The sequence below is a fragment of the Carassius gibelio genome, chromosome A23 (assembly GCF_023724105.1).
Source record: "Carassius gibelio isolate Cgi1373 ecotype wild population from Czech Republic chromosome A23, carGib1.2-hapl.c, whole genome shotgun sequence".
Taxonomy (NCBI): Eukaryota; Metazoa; Chordata; class Actinopteri; order Cypriniformes; family Cyprinidae; genus Carassius; species Carassius gibelio.
Genome location: NC_068393.1, coordinates 24,775,374 through 24,796,973, shown reverse-complemented (window position 1 = coordinate 24,796,973; position 21,600 = coordinate 24,775,374). Strand labels below are relative to the sequence as shown.

General features: G+C 37.6%; 3 protein-coding genes across 7 annotated transcripts in view; all 3 read right to left on the bottom strand.

The window, feature by feature from the left end:
* Positions 1–3,705: 3,705 nt before the first annotated feature.
* Positions 3,706–12,573, bottom strand: LOC127944274 (uncharacterized). 2 transcript variants are annotated; one of them, XM_052540157.1, is made up of 4 exons: positions 11,420–12,573; positions 4,706–5,249; positions 4,291–4,556; positions 3,706–4,142 (listed from the first exon to the last, which is right to left on the bottom strand). In XM_052540157.1, the coding sequence occupies exons 1-4, from the start codon at positions 11,832–11,834 to the stop codon at positions 3,886–3,888; spliced, it is 1,482 nt and encodes a 493-aa protein (XP_052396117.1). In that variant the 5' UTR covers positions 11,835–12,573; the 3' UTR covers positions 3,706–3,885. The 2 variants fall into 2 exon arrangements, with proteins under 2 accessions (XP_052396117.1, XP_052396118.1); XM_052540158.1 differs by lacking the exon at positions 11,420–12,573 and adding an exon at positions 5,760–6,109.
* On the bottom strand, positions 7,350–19,667 carry sgms2b (sphingomyelin synthase 2b). Of its 4 annotated transcripts, none has more exons than XM_052540160.1 (6): positions 18,083–18,103; positions 16,332–16,838; positions 14,673–14,790; positions 14,081–14,234; positions 13,816–13,988; positions 7,350–7,855 (listed from the first exon to the last, which is right to left on the bottom strand). In XM_052540160.1, exons 2-6 carry the CDS (start codon positions 16,826–16,828, stop codon positions 7,673–7,675), a joined length of 1,125 nt encoding a protein of 374 aa, XP_052396120.1. In that variant the 5' UTR covers positions 16,829–16,838; positions 18,083–18,103; the 3' UTR covers positions 7,350–7,672. The 4 variants fall into 4 exon arrangements, with proteins under 4 accessions (XP_052396120.1, XP_052396122.1, XP_052396121.1 ...); XM_052540162.1 differs by lacking the exons at positions 7,350–7,855; positions 18,083–18,103 and adding exons at positions 13,024–13,537; positions 19,589–19,667; XM_052540161.1 differs by lacking the exons at positions 7,350–7,855; positions 18,083–18,103 and adding exons at positions 13,024–13,537; positions 19,482–19,597.
* Positions 19,668–20,293: 626 nt separating this feature from the next.
* Positions 20,294–21,600, bottom strand: part of aimp1b (aminoacyl tRNA synthetase complex interacting multifunctional protein 1b) — a 6,654-nt gene continuing 5,347 nt past the window's right edge. Inside the window, exons 5-7 of the mRNA XM_052540270.1 lie at positions 21,158–21,375; positions 20,592–20,760; positions 20,294–20,523 (exon numbers count right to left, since the gene is read on the bottom strand). Coding sequence (XP_052396230.1) covers positions 20,357–20,523; positions 20,592–20,760; positions 21,158–21,375 — 554 coding nt within the window. The 3' untranslated portion in view covers positions 20,294–20,356. The remainder of the gene's footprint in view (positions 20,524–20,591; positions 20,761–21,157; positions 21,376–21,600) is intronic.

Below are 21,600 nucleotides of genomic sequence, written 5' to 3'. Positions count from 1 at the left end.
TCTATATACATGAATAAAGTGACATGAGATATTTAGTCTTGTTTCCTGTGTGAAAAACAAACGAACAAAACTAGAAATAAAGGGAATTTTTTTTTATTTTACAAATTATCTGCCAGTGGGGTAAAAATAATCTTGTTTTCATTTGCATTAAGATTATTTTTCCTACTTTATGGCCAATAATTTTAGTTGTTTTACTTAAAATGCACTTGTTTCCCCGCAGGAAACATGACTAAATATCTCATATCATTACTTGTATATTAATGAAACTTGATTTAGGAATTTTATTGATATTTGCACTTGAAATAAAACAAAGAATACTAAGTAAGAAAAGCATTTTTGCTGCAAGAATTAATGATTTAAACATCTCTTATGCTTTAAAAAGGTGAAGAAGATGGAAAGAAACTCTAGGTTTAACAAAGAACAGGTTAGGTTCATAGGATATGTTACCATGGTAACTGAGTATAAGTCACTTCTCTTTAAGAAACAGGTTTGACATACCCTGCTTTCTCAGGTTTGACAAACATTAACACACTCAGAGTTTTCTCTAATCTAAAGATAACTTTAAAGAACGTTGTGATACAGGAAGACATAATGTTGGGAGAAGAGAACCTTGCCAGGACGTTCTGGGAACACAAGCACACAAACACAAACCTAAGCGGATCTGTGACTATTTCAATAATTCCTTCTTGGTTCATTCAGGAAACATCTTTAGTTAATTAATGATTAATCAATCTAAATTGATTCAGTTAAGTTTTTAGGATTGAGAAATTATTTTTCCTCTGATTGCTTAGCTTATGCACTTACTACACTTTCAGTTTTCCTTAAGTTAAAAACATGTATGAAAATTGGGGTGTTTTATCACATTTTACATGATTTAGTTCATGTTTGTTACTTGGCTCATGTGAGTAGCTATCTTCGTGTAGCCTTGTTTTTATTTACTTAGTAAACAGTTTCTTTGACTATAGAGCAAAAGGGATAATGACACAATATCCACCTCTTTGACCTTTCCGGTAAGAGGCTGCTGTGTTTATTTTACCTGTTTGTCTGGTTCAGTCTGATGTCAGGCGTCTGTGGAGAAGGATGGTGACGTGTAATGTAAAGGACTGCAAGAGATATCAAAGAGAGCAGGATCACTTTAATTTCACCCACTTATTACACGGCAGCTAATCAAATAAATACAAAACATGCACATCAAACTTTGTTTTGCAGCCAGGGCCCTAAATAAAAACAAATAAATAAATAAAAATACCTACTATAGGGGTCAAAATAGAACTTCAATAAAATATAAAAGTAAATAACTAATTTTTTTATTACATTTTATTATTTACAAATTACAATTGTAGCTAGTCGCCTATATGGCTATGATTTTACTAATACAGTTGTCTGATTGATTTTATAGTCTCTCAAGCATTCAGAGATGACACACAAGAACATTTTACTTCAATAGAACCAAGGATTAGTTTTTGTAAGGGTTGTTGTCCACAAGTTTTTGTTGGAGAAATTATAGAGGCTAGCATTTCTATTGCAAAAAGGTGGCCAAAAATGAAAGATTGAGTGGATATTTGAATTAAATATTTGGTCAATATTTAATAAGGATTTGATCATACTGTAAGTGTTACAACGGCAATTATCAGGCCTTTGGCGCCCTTTGCAGGCATTTGTATTAATATGTAATGTACATACATTTTTATGTTGTATTACATTATGTATTTTAACAGTGTTATTCAGTGAAACCATATGATAATTATTAACTAACCAATCATTATTGCCTCATTGATTTTATATAATTAATTGATCCTGTTGTTCTCTTAGGTCTGTTTTTATTATAACACAAAAATATTATCTGAATACTTCTTAAATTATTATTTGAAGCGATTTGAAGTATCAAAGCCATGGTTAATTTGTAGTTACCATTGCTGCAATGTATGTATGGATTTTTTCGTAGTAAAATGATGGTTAATTTTCGGAAGGGAACACGGAAACTGTGTTTGGATTGTCAGCTGCGACTCTGAAATGTGCAAATGTGACACTTACTGCCACCTGCGAGAATTATTACAAGGACCATTTCCTCCCTGGAATGTGCAGGTATGCAGGTGTTTCATAATCTGTGATGTCTAGCAGGTCTGGATTGTCTAGTGCCCTAACCTTTTAGTGTAACATGTATTATCTGTTTTAGCGTTTTTAAGTTATGTTCAGGTTTTAAAGAGTTGTTCTGATTAGCTCATTCTGTGCACCTGTTGTCTTTTTAGTTACCTTGTTAGTCCCTATGTTTAAAATACCTCTTAGTCTCGTTCTGTCCTTGTTTATGATTGTGTTTGGTAGTGCGTAACCCTGTTCTCCAGTGAGTTTGATATTAAACAAGTGTTCCTGAACTTTGTCCTTCATCATGCTACTGTTTGAGACAACCATTCTGTAACATTTAACCCTTTCCTGTTTGCTCCATTGTACATCCAACTCATTGACACAACTTTGTTCATTCTTGAAGTGAACATTTGCCTGTTTGGCAATTAGATCAGCTGTTTTTGAACTGAACGTGATGTGTCCGTTCAGTGTTTCCACGTAACAAACGTGCCTTGAATGCTTGTCTAACTCTTGTTTTCATTTAGGGAGTAGTTCTCTCAAAAATGAAGCTCACCCTCAGGTCCTTCCAAACCTGTATGACCTGTCTGTATTTTCTGTAATATAAGTCACAGATTTTATCACCTGAAACATTCTGTGACTCATATTCCAATGTGATTTATATAAAGCAATTATATAAACATTAGGATTCGTCCATTTGAGAATTCAGTTTGTCTTGTTTTAGCTGGTTTATGTTGGTCACCCAGCTAAAGAATACCCTGTAAAACCAGCAATGACCAGGCTGGAAAAGCGGATAAAACCTGGTTTATTTCTTTAACACATTCCCCACACAATGCTAGATTCAAATAAATTAATTTAGGTTTTGCGTTTAATATTAACTGTTGTTTATAATGAATGCCAGCCACTATAATTTATTATTTGTATTACACTTACATATTTAATTTCCTTTCTGTTCTGTTCTAGTTAAATGTAAAAAATGTATTGTGACGTGAAAACTAAAATGTTTATTTGCATACGTTTAGTTCTATTTAACAGTAATTATACATTATTTATAGATTAGAATGCAATCATAAAATTTGATACTTTTTATTTTCTTAACTGTTACTTTACCAGGCAATTTCAATGAATATGGATTCAAAAAGACACCAGAAAGGTTGTTTAAAAAACTCTATTTCACGCCTTCATTGGCCTAATTAAACACACCTTACAATTTAATATTATACAGACAATCCATATTTAATGTTATTAGATGATTTGTTTAATGCATTTAATACATTATAATAAAACATTTGGATGTTTGGTGTTCTCATGCATGTTTGGACTGAGTTTGTGTTGCATTTACATAGTTTTGTGCAGCATGTGGTGCTTTGAGCAAACTCTTTCTGTGATGCAATTGATTCAAAGTTTAGAAAAGCTTTGTTTCTCCCGTCACTTTCTCTGGAAGCAGGACGCTGTTGAATAACACTGATTTAACATGATTTAAGAACGCTGTATATGACATACACCATAAGTAATAAATAAACAAACACTGCATATACACATGTATAAGAATTGCAAAAATATATTTACAGGATATTTACAGTGGAGAGAAATGCCTATGTAATGATATGTTTCGTTGTTCAAAGCATGTTTTATTTTCTACTCAAGCTTGGTATTTATTTCTAGAGATGAGGGAATTCAGAAATCAGACACACTTACCACAACCTCTTTTGTCTCATTTTTAATACATTTAATATTCAATAATACATTTCAAATTATTCTAGTTTTTTCTTTTTTAATCTCTGCACCATTTTTCAAATCTGTGTTCTATTTTGTCTTAACCTGCCATTTGTTCATCTTTTTGTCTGTTTTCCCCCCCTGTAGCTTTAGATTTCGCTGCAGCACAAGGTCATCATTGAGGAACGCCAGGTGCTTCAGATGGCCGAAATAGGGCTTGATGCATCTCACTTTTATGACATGATCAATGGCCTCCTCCACCATCATGTCATGGCAGATCATCAGATAAGCCAGAAACAGAGTCGCCGAGTGGCTAAGACCCTGTGTGCAGTGAATCAACACCTTACCTGAGGAGAGAAAAACAGAACGATGGTCAGAAAACTCATTCCCAGACTGTAGAACACTTGATAAAAGATGAGAATTGAGTGTGTGTGTGTGTGTGTGTGTGTGTGTGTGTGTGTGTGTGTGTGTGTGTGTGTGTGTGTCAGCTCTTACTCGTTGGGTTCCTCAAAGCCTTATGGATAAATTTGGCTGCTGGCAAGAAGTACTTGCTGATATTGGCCCAGTGTCTGAACGAAGGCAGGCCACAGTAAGTCATGTTCATGCCTCTGTAATATCTGGACCCTGTGTTGACCGTTCCTAGTAGGTCTTTCTCGCTTGCCATTCCCAACAAGAACTTCAGGTCCTTTTTTGGCGCTGCAGCATTAAGGATATGAGTAATTCCCATCTCCTTCAGTTGATCTCGGTCCCATGCAGTCTCTCTGCACAAAACACAACATCTTAGGTTGGTCTTTCGATTTATAATGAAATGACAAAACTTGTAAATCAATGAGAAAATATATCATTGTCTTTGTTACTCCTGCAATGCATTATTATTTCAATGCACTGTATTTATTAGTAGACTACTTACTCATTTCCAATGAAGACCCTGGGCCAGACCTCAGTGACAGGAGTCTTGGACACTGTACATTCCCTCAAACGATCCTCCAGCTTGGACACATTAAGACGGATGCAGTTTTCCAAACTTAAATGCTCTGATGTCACTTCAGGTTCTGGCTCGGGAACGCTTGGACCAGGTGCACAGGATTCCTCTGGATCAACAAGATCCACTTCAGGTCCTGGAGCAGGAGCGCTGGGATCTGGGACACACGATTGTTCAATATCGACCAGATTCATTTCAGGTTCTGGCTCGGGAATGCTGGGATCTGGGAGACATGATTCCTCTGAATCAAGAAGATCCATTTCAGGTTCTGGGATACATGACTGCTCGGTATCGACCAGATTCACTTCAGGTTCTTGCTTGGAAATGCTGGGATCTGGAGCAAATGATTCCTCTGGATCAAGAAGATCCACTTCAGGTTTCCCAACAGCATTCAGTGCATTTGTCTGGAAGATTGCAGTCAATTGCTGGAAGACTGCACTTATTTTCTTGAACATCCACCCAGCAGTGCTTTCTAAAAAAAATAAAAAGAGGAAAACAAACAAGGTAAGTAAAGTTTGATGACAATCTTGATCAAATCATTGTCTGACATATTAAAATTAAAGCATGAGGTTTAGATTTTTTATTCCGATAATTCAGAAAAACTCTAAATCATACTTTAAACCCCATTAGACCTCATCTGACTGCTTAGAAACCACATCAAAAACCAATTAGACATTTACAAACAACTATGAGTCCTCTGCTAGCTGTTGATGGCATGTGTCCAACCATTTTTAACGAATAGATAGATAGAAAGATATAGAAACAAAATCAGATCAGCCTGAAGGTCCCTGCCAAATTTGATAGTCGTAACTGGAAAGTTCAAAGATATTTTACTCTTGGAAAATCAGGGTGTCAGAAGAAGTGGACGAATAATAGGAAAACAGTATTACGTCTTTTTCAACCTAACATAATAATACACTATCAGAAACATCTCTAACCACACAAATAAACATGATTAAGACATATAAATGTATGTCTTCACCTGTCGGGCTGTTCTCCTGAACACCGCTGTCTTCCACTGAAGGTCCTGCTGGGTCTCTCAGATCTTCAGACACCAGCGCAGGCTTCTTCAGCTCTGAGACGCTGACGTTCCTGTTCATCTCCAGCTGCAAGTCTTTCACTTCACAGACTGAGATGTTCTGATTCTCATCAGTCTCCAGCTCCATGTGCATCTCTCCTGGACTGCAGTGACCGACTGAGACGTGATCGTCCGTCTCAAACTCCAGCTGCACATCTCTTGAGATGCGCTGCAGCCGAGAAGGTCATAGATGGCATTGGTGATCTCAAACTCCAGCTGCACATCTTTATCATCTGATGCCCAGTAACTTTCCCTGCAGTAGAAGGCACCGTTGAGGTAAACCTCCAGAAGCACCTCTCTGACCTCTGTGGACATTGTGTGGTGTTCGGAGACTGACAGATCAATAATCTGTACTTAACACTGTACAGTAATCAAACTGTCTGTTTAAACTTTGTCTATAAACTGTATATAAAGACTCAATAAGGACTGGCTCTCGTCTATAGCAGTAAAACCACCCTCAAACTCTCCAAAGCTCTCTGTCGTTCTACTGACTCGCATCAATTTATAAACTATGCTCTGTGACGTCAGCCACGTCACAAATCCACAGTTGCCATGGCAATAACGGAACGTCAGCTAACGGTCGCGGAGCTCCGCGCAGCGCACTGTAAGTTTTCTCCGATTCCTCTCAGAAATAAACGTCTTTAAAAACTTTAATTGTCTTAATCATATTACAAATAGAGACTGGATTTCAATCGCGTTAGCGGTTATTGATGCACTGGTTTTTAACTCTTCTTAGCAGTTTGTTGCGTACTCCCCGGCGGCACCACAACATTAAAAAGAAAAATATATGCCTGATTTATAAAAGTAATTTTCCAGTCTGAACTGTTCGATTCACCAATTTGACTCATTTGAACAGCGTCTGGTCGTGATTCATTTTCACTCACGTTCCTGGTTTGAATCAGATTAACGACTCCCTGAATGAATTCTTCAGCGGTTACTGAATCAACATCAGAGCTGAACTACTCCGTTTCGAGATTTACTCGATTTTCGACAATGAAGGCTCGTGAATCTTCCCGTCTGACTAAATAATAACCTCAAGAAATGCGGATAAATATCTGAATTAACCTCGCGTTTGCGTCAAGTAATTAACCAACCTCCAAAAAGGTTTTCAGTATATACTAGGAAAGGCTGTTTAAAACTTGGAAACTGGTCGAAATCTTTGATGGAGACCCTTCAGACGTAAATAAAAATGTGTTCAACTAGAATGAAAAAGATTCAATTTTAACAATGGGGAAATAATGGAGAACATTGATGGCACATTCACGGAGACTGCAAGATGTATTTTTTTGTGTTTTATCATCTGCTATACGTCAAAAACTAGCATATGCTGTGTATTGTGTTTTTTATGACTATTTAAAATTCCCATTTTCCATATACATCTTTACCATTACTTTGGAAACCCATCCACACATGCTGTCAGTTACAAAGCAACTTATTCAGTCATTTTTGTAGTTTTTATATCAGTCACAATATGCACAAAACTGTAAAATCACATTTTTATAAAATTGAACAAAATAGTATTTATTTTCTGACATTCATTAAACAAATACATTTCTTTCACAAGGTACAGAACAAATAAATTAAAATACAAACTATACAATTGTGAACAATACACATTTCAAAATCCTTCACTGAGAAATACGAATAAACATTTGAATTATGTCTTAAGTACAGTGTGAAAACAATACTATAAGGAACATGGCAGCATGTGTCTACGTTCATCAGGAACCGCACAAAAACATATTCTTCAAAGCATGTAAAAAGCTGTGCTCAAGTAAACAGGATCTTGATTTGCAGGCGTAGTGTTTGTGGTGTCATTAATCTTGTGCGCTCTGCACTATTGAGTAGCTCTTGCACGGGTTCTTGAAGACGGCAGATGGAGGCAACAGCGGCCACGAGAACGAGCAGGGAACCGTCGTCTTAACGTTCTTCTCCAGGAAGTTAAACACGCGGTTCCACCAAATCCGGTTCAGATAGTTGTGAGTAGATCCTCTCAAGGTCTACAAATCAGGAGAGCAATCCACAACATTTAATCAAAGTAGAATTCATGAGGTTTAGCTTTTGTTCCAACTTCGTAAGAAAACTTTTGTTTCAGCAGCTTCAAAGATGACGTATAAAGAAACAAACTGCCAAAACTACTTGAAGTCAAAAGTTGCGAGAGCCGTGCTCTTACTTTTTGAGCACGCAGAATAAATGCTTCTTCATACTTCTATTTAAAATGCTAAAACATTTTAATATTTTGACCTTAATTATTTAATATTTTGACTATTTTACTATGATTTTTTACTATTAATTTTAAAAGTCTACTGTTTTACATGGAAGCCCATTTCCGCCACAAAATTAAAAAAAAATGAAAATGAAAATTGCAACAATTCTTCCTCAAATATCCTAAAAAAAAATTATTAATTGATTAATTATTTGATATAAAGTCAGAATTATTCTATATACACTATTGTTTTTTTGCCAGAGAAAAAAAAAGTTTGACAATTCCAACTTTTCTTATTAGAATTTTGAATCCTAGCAATTCTGACTTTTTCCGCATTTAAAAGTTGCAATTAACTTTATTTAATCTTTTTGCATGGTGTGAACAAGCTTCCATAGTGTGTTTTTAGACTATTGAATCCAGTTAGGGTCAGTTTGACCTGCACCATTAAGATTGTTCCCAGATTTTTAACATAAGTGAATATTTATTATTAATCGTGTCATCACACACCTGACTCTCAGCAAATCTGCAATCTTCCACATGAGTTTCCATGCAAGAATATTGAATGGAAGTTAAACAAAGCAGTTTTTTAAAAGCTTTTACCCGGTTGTTGGCCATGGTGTGGTACCAGTAGAAGAGACGTGAGGTGATGAAATACTCCACCACTACGTCCAGGCTGTAATGCTCAAAATGTCAAAACATCAGCCAATATTGATGAAAATAACCATAATGTTGCAGACTTACAGTGAAGTAATAAAATCTGACACTGAACTGAGTTGATTGCATTCATTTTGAATGAACTATACTTGTATAAAAATGCTTTAAAGCAGTATTCCATGAGGTTTATTCGCACACTGCATGATAGTTCACTCATTCGTGTGTGTTAGTGTTGATTGAGCGGCACTCACCTTCGGGGCGCAGTGCATGTGCATGCTGGGAACAGGAAGAGTTGTGATGTACATGGTCACCATACGGTACAAATACAACATTCCCTGCAGGAAGAAAAACCTTCGGCCCACGATGGCTCTGTCAAAACAACGGGAGAAGGAGGAATCATGGGATTGAGTGAGTATAATGAGTTTATGTTTGCAACTGTAAAGCATTTTACTTAACTTGTACCAATTGTGATTGATCTGACTGACTGAAAAACATGATTTAAGATTGCTGTATATGACATACACCATAAGTAATAAATAAAGAAACACTGCAGATACACATGCATAAGAATTGCAAAAATATATTTACAGTATATTTCCAGTGGAGAGAAATGCCTATGTAATGATATGTTTTATTGTATTTTTATTAAATATAATGCAAGTCAAGCCTCAACAAAGCATGTTTTATTTTCTACTCAAGCTTGGTATTTGTTTCTAGAGATGAGGGAATTCAGAAATCAGACACACTTCCAACAACCTCTTTTGTCTCATTTTTTAATACATGTAATATTCAATAATACATTTCAAATTATTCTAGTTAAATCTGTGTTCTATTTTGTTTTAACCTGCCATTTGTTCATCTTTTTGTCTGTTTTCCCCCCCTGTAGCTTTAGATTTCGCTGCAGCACAAGGTCGGCATTGAGGAACGCCAGGTGCTTCAGATGGCCGAAATAGGGCTTGATGCATCTCACTTTTATGACATGATCAATGGCCTCCTCCACCATCGTGTCATGGCAGATCATCAGATAAGCCAGAAACAGAGTCGCCGAGTGGCTAAGACCCTGTGTGCAGTGAATCAACACCTTACCTGAGGAGAGAAAAACAGAACGATGGTCAGAAAACCCATTCCCAGACTGTAGAACACTTGATAAAAGATGAGAAATTGAGTGTGTGTGTGTGTGTGTGTGTGTGTGTGTGTGTGTGTCAGCTCTTACTCGTTGGGTTCCTCAAGGCCTTATGGATAAATTTGGCTGCTGGCAGGAAGTATTTGCTGATATTGGCCCAGTGTCTGAACGAAGGCAGGCCACAGTAAGTCATGTTCATGCCTCTGTAATATCTGGACCCTGTGTTGACCGTTCCTAGAAGGTCTTTCTCGCTTGCCATTCCCAACAAGAACTTCAGGTCCTTTTTTGGCGCTGCAGCATTAAGGATATGAGTAATTCCCATCTCCTTCAGTTGATCTCGGTCCCATGCAGTCTCTCTGCAAAAAAACACAACATCTTAGGTTGGTCTTTCGATTTATAATGAAATGACAGCACTTGTAAATCAATGAGAAAATATATCATTGTCTTTGTTACTCCTGCAATGCATTATTATTTCAATGCACTGTATTTATTAGTAGACTACTTACTCATTTCCAATGAAGACCCTGGGCCAGACCTCAGTGACAGGAGTCTTGGACACTGTACATTCCCTCAAACGATCCTCCAGCTTGGACACATTAAGACGGATGCAGTTTTCCAAACTTAAATGCTCTGATGTCACTTCAGGTTCTGGCTCGGGAACGCTTGGACCAGGTGCACAGGATTCCTCTGGATCAACAAGATCCACTTCAGGTCCTGGAGCAGGAGCGCTGGGATCTGGGACACACAATTGTTCAATATCGACCAGATTCACTTCAGGTTCTGGCTCGGGAATGCTGGGATCTGGGAGACATGATTCCTCTGAATCAAGAAGATCCACTTTAGGTTCTGGATCAGGAACGCTGGGATCTGGGACACACTGTTGTTCGCTATCGACCAGATTCACTTCAAGTTCTTGCTTGGAAATGCTGGGATCTGGACCAAATGATTCCTCTGGATCAAGAAGATCCACTTCAGGTTCCCCAACAGCATTCAGTGCATTTGTCTGGAAGATTGCAGTCAATTGCTGGAAGACTGCACTTATTTTCTTGAACATCCACCCAGCAGTGCTTTCTAAAAAAAATAAAAAGAGGAAAACAAACAAGGTAAGTAAAGTTTGATGACAAACTTGATCAAACCATTGTCTGACAAATTAAAATTAAAGCATGAGGTTTAGATTTTTTATTCTGATAATTCAGAGAAACTCTAAATCATACTTTAAACCCCATTAGACCTCATCTGACTGCTTAGAAACCACATCAAAAACCAATTAGACATTTACAAACAACTATGAGTCCTCTGCTAGCTGTTGATGGCATGTATCCAACCATTTTTAACGAATAGATAGATAGAAAGATATAGAAACAAAATCAGATCAGCCTGAAGGTCCCTGCCAAATTTGATAGTCGTAACTGGAAAGTTCAAAGATATTTTACTCTTGGAAAATGAGGGTGTCAGAAGAAGTGGACGAATAATAGGAAAACAGTATTACGTCTTTTTCAACCTAACATAATAGTACACTATCAGAAACATCTCTAACCACACAAATAAACATGATTAAGACATATAAATGTATGTCTTCACCTGTCGGGCTGTTCTCCTGAACACCGCTGTCTTCCACTGAAGGTCCTGCTGGGTCTCTCAGATCTTCAGACACCAGCGCAGGCTTCTTCAGCTCTGAGACGCTGACGTTCCTGTTCATCTCCAGCTGCAAGTCTTTCACTTCACAGACTGAGATGTTCTGATTCTCATCAGTCTCCAGCTCCATGTGCATCTCTCCTGGACTGCAGTGACCGACTGAGACGTGATCGTCCGTCTCAAACTCCAGCTGCACATCTATCTCTTGAGATGCGCTGCAGCCGAGAAGGTCATAGATGGCATTGGTGATCTCAAACTCCAGCTGCACATCTTTATCATCTGATGCCCAGTAACTTTCCCTGCAGTAGAAGGCACCGTTGAGGTAAACCTCCAGAAGCACCTCTCTGACCTCTGTGGACATTGTGTGGTGTTCGGAGACTGACAGATCAATAATCTGTACTTAACACTGTACAGTAATCAAACTGTCTGTTTAAACTGTGTCTATAAACTGTATATAAAGACTCAATAAGGACTGGCTCTCGTCTATAGCAGTAAAATCACCCTCAAACTCTCCAAAGCTCTCTGTCGTTCTACTGACTCGCATCAATTTATATACTATGCTCTGTGACGTCATCGCCACGTCACAAATCCACAGTTGCCATGGCAATAACGGAACGTCAGCTAACGGTCGCGGAGCTCCGCGCAGCGCACTGTAAGTTTTCTCCGATTCCTCTCAGAAATAAACGTCTTTAAAAACTTTAATTGTCTTAATCATATTACACATACAGACTGGATTTCAATCGCGTTAGCGGTTATCGATCCACTGGTTTTTAACTCTTCTTAGCAGTTTGTTGCGTACTCCCCGGCGGCACCACAACATTAAAAAGAAAAATATATGGCTGATTTATAAAAGTAATTTTCCAGTCTGAACTGTTCGATTCACCAATTTGACTCATTTGAACAGCGTCTGGTCGTGATTCATTTTCACTCACGTTCCTGGTTTGAATCAGATTAACGACTCCCTGAATGAATTCTTCAGCGGTTACTGAATCAACATCAGAGCTGAACTACTCCGTTTCGAGATTTACTCGATTTTCGACAATGAAGGCTCGTGAATCTTCCCGTCTGAATAAATAATCACCTCAAGAAATGCGGATAAATATCTGAATGAACCACGCGTTTGCGTCAAGTAATAAACCAACCTCCAAAAAGGTTTTCAGTATATAAGGCTGTTTAAAACTTGGAAACTGGTCGAAATCTTTGATGGAGACCCTTCAGACGTAAATAAAAATGTCATCATGTTCAACTAGAATGAAAAAGATTCAATTTTAACAATGGGGAAATAATGGAGAACATTGATGGCACATTCACGGAGACTGCAAGATGTATTTTTTGTGTTTTATCATCTGCTATACGTCAAAAACTAGCATATGCAGTTTTTTTTAATAGGGTAAAGTATTGTGTTTTTTATGACTATTTAAAATTCCCATTTTCCATATACATCTTTACCATTACTTTGGAAACCCATCCACACATGCTGTCAGTTACAAAGCAACTTATTCAGTCATTTTTGTAGTTTTTATATCAGTCACAATATGCACAAAACCATAAAATCACATTTGTATAAAATTGAACAAAATAGTATTTATTTTCTGACATTCATTAAACAAATACATTTCTTTCACAAGGTACAGAACAAATAAATTAAAATACAAACTATACAATTGTGAACAATACACATTTCAAAATCCTTCACTGAGAAATACGAATAAACATTTGAATTATGTCTTAAGTACAGTGTGAAAACAATACTATAAGGAACATGGCAGCATGTGTCTACGTTCATCAGGAACTGCACAAAAACATATTCTTCAAAGCATGTAAAAAGCTGTGCTCAAGTAAACAGGATCTTGATTTGCAGGCGTAGTGTTTGTGGTGTCATTAATCTTGTGCGCTCTGCACTATTGAGTAGCTCTTGCACGGGTTCTTGAAGACGGCAGATGGAGGCAACAGCGGCCACGAGAACGAGCAGGGAACCGTCGTCTTTACGTTCTTCTCCAGGAAGTTAAACACGCGGTTCCACCAAATCCGGTTCAGATAGTTGTGAGGAGATCCTCTCAAGGTCTACAAATCAGGAGAGCAATTCGCAACATTTAATCAAAGTAGAATTCATGAGGTTTAGCTTTTGCTCAAACTTAGTAAGAAAATCAATTGTTAGCTATTGTTTAAGCAGCTTCAAAGATGACGTATAGAGAAACAAAATGCCAAAACTAGTTGAAGTCAAAAGATGCGACTCATCTCACAGTTCCAACTTTTCTTATTAGAATTTTGAATCCTATCAGAATCTCACAATTCTGAGTTAAAATCAAGAAATTTTCCAGCAGTTTTTATAAAGCTTTTACCCGGTTGTTGGCCATGGTGTGGTACCAGTAGAAGAGGCGTGAGGTGATGAAATACGCCACCACTACGTCCAGGCTGTAATGCTCATGCGCTATCAGGATAAAGATCACACCCATTGCGCTTAGGAACCAGCAGATCAGGTGATAGCAACGCCACAGCAGCGACCGGGGCGAGTCTACCACACAAAACAGAACCAATCCTTAACAGTGTGAACACAAGTGGACTGAGAGCCGATAGAAATGATGATGATGGTTTCCTCATACTCACATTCCTGGATGAAGAGGAAGGTGAGGGTCAGCATGACCGTGTGGCCGCTGTACAGGAAGTCACCGCACATGAGATGAGAGCCAGTGATGGACAAACCTCCTCCAGACACCAGCTGCAAAACACGCTTGATCTTGCCCTGAGAATCACCGTAGAGCTACAGACAGAAGCAGACCAATCACAAGAGAAGCAAGAGATAAAACACCAAAGCTTCCCGTGAATGCATGCTGCAATTCAGCATTGCAAGCAAAAAAAAAAACATTAACCATGCAGTAACATCTCAAAATGTAAAAACTGTTCAGTTTAAATAGTGTCTGTGCATTCATTTGCAATGATGAACTTCCTTTAACTATCATTTTGCATTATTGAGACACTGTTTTCCAAATGAATGTTGTTCAGTTGCTTTGAAGCAATGTATTTTGTTTAAAGCGCTATATAAATAAAGTGGACTTTGACTTTGAGTTTGATTGCATTAATTTCGAATGAACTAAACTTGTATAAAGATGCTTTAAAGCAGTATTCCATGAGGTTTATTTGCACACTGCATGATAGTTCACTCATTCGTGTGTGTTAGTGTTGATTGAGCGGCACTCACCTTCGGGGCGCAGTGCATGTGCATGCTGGGAACAGGAAGAGTTGTGATGTACATGGTCACCATACGGTACAAATACAACATTCCCTGCAGGAAGAAAAACCTTCGGCCCACGATGGCTCTGTCAAAACAACGGGAGAAGGAGGAATCATGGGATTGAGTGAGTATAATGAGTTTATGTTTGCAACTGTAAAGCATTTTACTTAACTTGTACCAATTGTGATTGATCTGACTGACTGAAAAACTGCTAAATTTTTGTGAACAGGATGAATTAATTTATTTGTATTTGTATTAAAAAATACAGTAATATTTTTTAAATATCATTACAGTTTAAAATAACTGTTTTCTATTTTAAAGGAATGTATTTCTGTGATGTATTTTCAGCATCATTCCTGCAGTCTTCAGTGTCACATGATCTTCAGAAATCAGAATAATATGATGATTTACTGCTCAAGAAACATTTCTGATTATTATTAATGTCAGAAACAGTTGTGCTGCACAATATTTTTGTAGTAGTGATGCTGAGAATTCAGCTCTGCATCAAATAAATAAATTACATATTCACACATAATACAGTTATTTTGAATTGCAATCATATTACACAATCTAATACTTTTTTTTATCAAATGAAATGCAGCTTCGGTAAACAGAAGAGACTTTCTTTTCAAAAACATTAACAATATAAAGGAATAACAAAAATATCAAATAAAATAAGAATATTACTATTGTATAATTTCAAATAAAAAAAGCATTTAAGAATTGTATTTAAAGTAAATTACACTTATATTTATGGCTTTAATGGTCTTTAATATCTTTATTTCCATACATTAAACTATCAAGCTTTTATTTTAAACCTTAAGGAGCCCTTAAACCTCTTTTTTGTTGACAACATCCAGTTTATAAGTTCATTTTATTAAAGGTTTGTGAAGATGTTTGGTGAATGTTACGTTTCTAAATGCACATTATACTGGACTCAGACTCAGATTGGGTTTATGTAAAGCAGCATTTACTGTGAACCGAGATACTAAAAGCACTGCATCAGGAGCTGCTCAAGTGTAAATGAACACAATGACGCACTGAAATGTTAGTATCTGAACAGTTGAGTAGGAAAAAGTTACTATTTAAAATACTATTTAAGTCAATCCAGCTCATCAACTGTTCAGATACCAAGATTTTTTTTGGAACAAGTGGAGGGTGAGTAAATTATGACAAATTTTCATTCTGGAAATAAACTACTTTACTTAAGTTGATACTTGCACTAAGCCATCATGATTCAAGTTTTATTTCAATTAATCATGCATCCCTAGTTCCCAGATAGCACAGGTACATCTGCAAGACGTCTGATAAAGATCTGGAAAGCATCTGCTTTGTGCAAACATTTGATTGACGTCTGGTTTTAAATCATAAACATCTTAAAGACATCTTCTAAACGTCTATTTGACACCAGATAGGAAACGTCTTGTAGATGTATAGCAGATGAGCAAACACTTCTTCCAGATTTAATTCAGACATAAAATAGATGTCTCTGACCCAGACAGCAAGCCGTTTCGGCCCAGATCTGGCCCACATGGATTTCACGAAGGCCAGATGTGGACCGGTTCTGGGCCGAAACTGGGGAGATGTACGTTTGCTATCACGGTTGGAGTCTCACTAAATGCTCACCTGTGCTTGAGGAAGAGCCACTGGATGAACCACAGAGCCACCAGGATCATCCCATTCACCTCGGTGACGGAAAAAGCCCACTCAAAACGCGGCACATAATCGAAGAACTTGTCCGGTAATGGCGGGCTGATGGACTTGTCCGGGACTCTCTCGTGGACGACGGTGATCATGACCGTAGTGAGGACGAGGTTAAATGCGGCCCAGATGAAGGCGATTCCCGTCTTCCACCATTCCGCCGGCAGCAGGGAGTCGATGGACCTTGAGACCGGGATGCGGATGTAATCCTGGTTTTTCCGCAAGGCTTTACTGAAACCTCTCGCCAAACGTGTCGACTTGCTGTCGTCAACCTGATCGCCACTGGAAGTGACCGGAGAGGGGTGTGGCCGGCCAGTGGGCGTGGTCTGGGGGCGTGACCCATCCTCTATTGTCACCATCATATGGTAGCCACCATTGGGTGTGTCATCTTCTTGTTCGTCCAAAAGATGAGATACTGCCATCACTCATACACTAAAACAAAATTTAACACAATATTTAATAGTTCATGTAACATTAATTGTGAAATATTAAATATTAAAGATACAATACACACATTTGGGATCAGTTAGACTTGTAATGTCTCTTCTGCTTATCAAAAATACAGCAAAAAACTGTAAAATGTTATTACAATATAAAATAATGGTTTATATTTTAATATTCTATATAATTTTAATTTATTTCTGTGATGTGCAGCTGTATTTCCATCATCGTTACTCCAGAATAAAGTGTCACATGATCTTCAGAAATGAATCTAATATGATGATTTATTATTAGAATTATCAACAGTTGTGCTGACAAATATTTTTCAGGATTCTTTGATGAATATTTTTTTTAAAGAACAGCATTTATTAAAAATATTAAACTTTTATATCACTTCTTATCATTTTAACACATTTAAAAGTTTTCATTTATTTCAACAATTAAAAGAAAGAATAGAAATGTACTGACCCCAAACTATTGAACGGTAGTGTATATTGTTAGAAAAGATTTCTATTTTTAATAAATTCTCTTCTTCATAACTTTTTATTCATGAAAGTATCTGAAAAAAAAAGCATCACAGCTTCCAAAAAAATATTAACTGTTTAAAATTCTGATATAAATCATCATATCATTCTGATTTCTGAAGATCATGTGACACTGAAGACTGGAGGAATGATGCTGAAAATACAGCGGCGCATCACAGAAATACATTACATTTTAATGTATATTAAAATAGAAAAATGTTATTTTACACCATAATGTTTCACTATATTAAATTTTTTCCTGTATTTTTGTATTGTAAACATTGAAAACTATTGTCACGTGATCTCAATTTATGTTGCATGTTTAACTGAGTTTGGTTATTGTCTCAACACTGTTATTTGCCATTTTCGATAACATATTTAGCAAAGGTTTCAGTAGAAAAATTAGATGTGTTGGTAAATATACTTTTTTAAATTGAATGCTTAAAAATGTACAAACAAACAAGGCATTAGTTAAAGCACTGAAGGATAAATCCTTTGCCTCTCAACAAACACATTTACAGAACAACAAATCATATATATATATGCAGCCTCTCTGTGCTTCCAGTTGTAGACGTGGATTACAGTCTTTGCATTTGTGAATAAACGCATGCATGCACATGCATCTACAGGTAGGTGTGTTTATTAACTTCAGGCCATAAACCTTTAGGCAGTTTAGCATGAATGTGTGTGTTTGTTCAGTTTACGCCTCACCAGAACAGGCGTTTCAATGTAAATGTGTGTGTCTGACACACCCTGAAACCTGTAACACACAGATATGTTTGTTACACCTCATTCATTTCTCTGCTGACCCTACAGCCGTCAGACCAGTTTGTGTCATTCTCATGTGAAATGCTGGACTGGCAGAATGATTTGCTATATATGTATTTATTTGTATGAATACCCTGATAGCACTCATCCATCTCAGATACGTCTATTTGACGTCTGTATTACATCTACGAGACATATTTTATAGAGTTTGCTCATCTGCTATACGTTTCCTATCAGATGTCAAATAGACGTTTAGAAGATGTCTTTAAGATGATTTAGAACGAATGTAAAACTGACGTCTATCAGATGTTTGTACACAGCGGATGAAAAGATCTTTTATAGATGTACCTGTGCTACCTGTAAAGGCACATCAGTATTTGTCTACAGAATGCTGGTATTAGATGGTAAAAACACGGTATGTTTAAATAGCACAGTACTGAAACATTACCATATGCAAATACCGTGTTATTTCAATGAATACCGCCGTTTTGCCACGGTGCATGCAGAAAAAGCATCGTATTACAGGGAACTTTCGTTAAGTGGTCTAGCAAGATTCTTTCAAAGATACTTCACAGATACGTCTGTAAATCTGCCTTGTGCAAACATCTGACAGACGTCTTTAAGATGTCTGTTTTTCATTCATTCTAAATCATCTTAAAGACATCTTCTAAACGTCTATTTGACATCTGATAGGAAACGATCTCTACTATAGCAGATGAGCAAAGCTTTAAAAAATACGTCGTGCAGACGTCAAAAAGACGTCTTTTAATCAACATATTTTAAATGTTACCTTTTGTTCTTGAGTACATTCAAAGTTTGAAATGACGGAATTGAATCGCATCACCATGGAAAGAACGTCATGTTTTTATGAATTAATGCGAACGTCAGCGAAAATATTGATCATATTTTGTCAGCTGGGATGATAGTTTATATCAGTGCGTTCTTGTGAAAGTCACGGGATGTTTGACTCACTGTGTGTAAATGTTTGACAGTGAGTGAGTTTTACCGGACAGCATTGCTGAGCTGCCTCTCACCTGTGCGCGCCCCCGAGACTTTCAGTAGCATCATCGGAGCATATAAAAAGATCCTGGACCATCCGGGTCATAATGGAATACTGATCGATCCGCGCGCGGCTGCCGGTAAAACCATCTCAAGATCCCGAAATAAACACAATCACCGAGAACGCGCCTCAAAACGTAGACGACGTCAAAAACGCTCCTGATGTGCCCGAAATGCTTTCTAGATAAGAAGCAATTTATTATCATTCATTTATTTATTTTCTAATCATGTAACTCAACTCAAGTAGGTTCATACGCAAAAGAGAAAGAAACGCTTTATTTACCTGCTAAAAGTTGAAATCTTCCCACCATGTGCGTAAAACAACGTTGATATGTCAAACTACATGCATGAGTACAGAAATAAAAGATAGATGTAAAGCAGAAGATTTACCTGTTTAACAGAAGGAAGACTAAAACGATGTGCTTGGGTGAAGGGGCTTTAGTCTCCGCCCTCACCTGCGGCCACGCCCACATGCGCTCAGAGACACGCCCACTGCGGGAAGCGTCGAGTCAGAGCGGATACACGTCACAAACGTGTTATGCAATACCGACCCCAGGATATTACTAAATAATAATATATTATTATGATATAAAAATATAAAATCTAAAACCTTTCTATATAACATGTTTTCTTGAACTCAGAAATCATAGTACATAGTAATTGTATTAATTTGTTATTTGTATTAAATACTATTTATTATATTTATTTATTTTTCCTAATATTATATATAATGCAATCCAGAATATTCTGTTTTGAGTACTATTTGAGTTAATTCTATTTATATTTTATGCGGTCTTGATCATTGGTACTAAGTGTCCACAGTGTTTAATTACCTGTCGACTCATAAATCAGCTTTAGTTTGCTGGAGGATGATGATGATGCAGACATGTTATTTACAAGTTATGAGTAATGTCAGGCTGTTTCTGAGTGTTTTATCTGCTGTTGGTCAGCAGAGGGTGCTCAAACCTGCTTCAACTCTATTATGTCATCAGTCTTGAAAGGCTTTGGTTTCCTTGGTACTGTGAGTCTCAGCTCTTTCTGACTAATAACCCGTCTGGTTTTTCTGCAGCTTTGTTTATGCAGAACACTGAGGCCTTTGGTAGCATTTAATCATTTATTTCTGAGATTTCGATGTCACACATAAATTAAGCTTGACTGTTATTTGATCTCGCCATTGCTGACACTTGGGGCCCGACAGAGGCCCTTCCCACGGACCTCAAAGGCCACGCCCTTATATGTGGCCACGCCCTTGGCATCTGTGCACAGGTCGTGCTGTAAACGCTCCCAGATCCGCTGTTTGGGATTCAGCTCTTTCTCAGGTTCACCTGCCACATCAAACACAATCCGTTACAAGCCGACAAATGACTCAGATGTTCTGGTGAGCGTCTCTTACCGGGGTAATTCTGGAACGTGATTCTGTCTCCAGGCTGAGCGGAGGTGGGCGGAGCTAAGGGTTCCATTCTCTCTTGATTGACAGCGCAGAGGAGGCGGGCCTGCGACTGAACGCCTCGAACCTTGACTGGCCTCACGTTACACAGAAACACCACCAGACACCCCACCAGCTGCACACACACAATCACACGGCGTTAATATGATGGTTTTATCAAAGAAATTCCTCAAGGAAACATTAAATTGATCAAAAGTGACAGTAAAGACATTTATAATGTTGCAGTAGATTTCTATTTTAAATAAACGCGGTTCTTTTGAACTTTCTATTCATCTGTGAATCCTGAAAAATAAAACAAATCACAGTTTCCACAAACATATTGTGCAGCACAACTGTGTTCAACATTGATAATAATCAGAAATGTTTCTTGAGCAGTAAATCATCATATTTTCATGATTTCTGAAGATCATGTGACACTGAAGACTTTTGAGTACACATATGGTTCTTTGGAGATGAAAAAGATCTTGGAGTTGATTTGGAAGTCTGTGATGTGATTGAGGGGCGTGGCTAACCTGTTCTGGAGGCATGTGATTGGTCAGACCGCTGACCACGGTTCTGGGGGCGGGTTCTCCTAGCTCCACCTCCTGGACGTGCAGTGATGCTGAATCTGGATGTTTCCGGACGTCCAGGATCCGGCCGACCCTCAGGTCCAGACGGGACACGTCGGGTTTTTGCTCTCGCATCAGAGCGCAGGCAGAACCAGAACTGTTCAGACACGCAACATCCAAACCTGAGACACAAACACAGATGCACAAATCTCTGAATACAAATATGATTCATGAATAATGTTTACATTCAAATTATAACCATATAATGCCAAACTTACTGTAATGTGGTACTTTATGGGTAAGTAAATACAATCCTGTCCAATCCATATATATATGTGACGGAAATGTACGCCTTTCATAAGTACGGAAGGATTTTACGGTGTATTAATTTTGTTTATAATCTTATA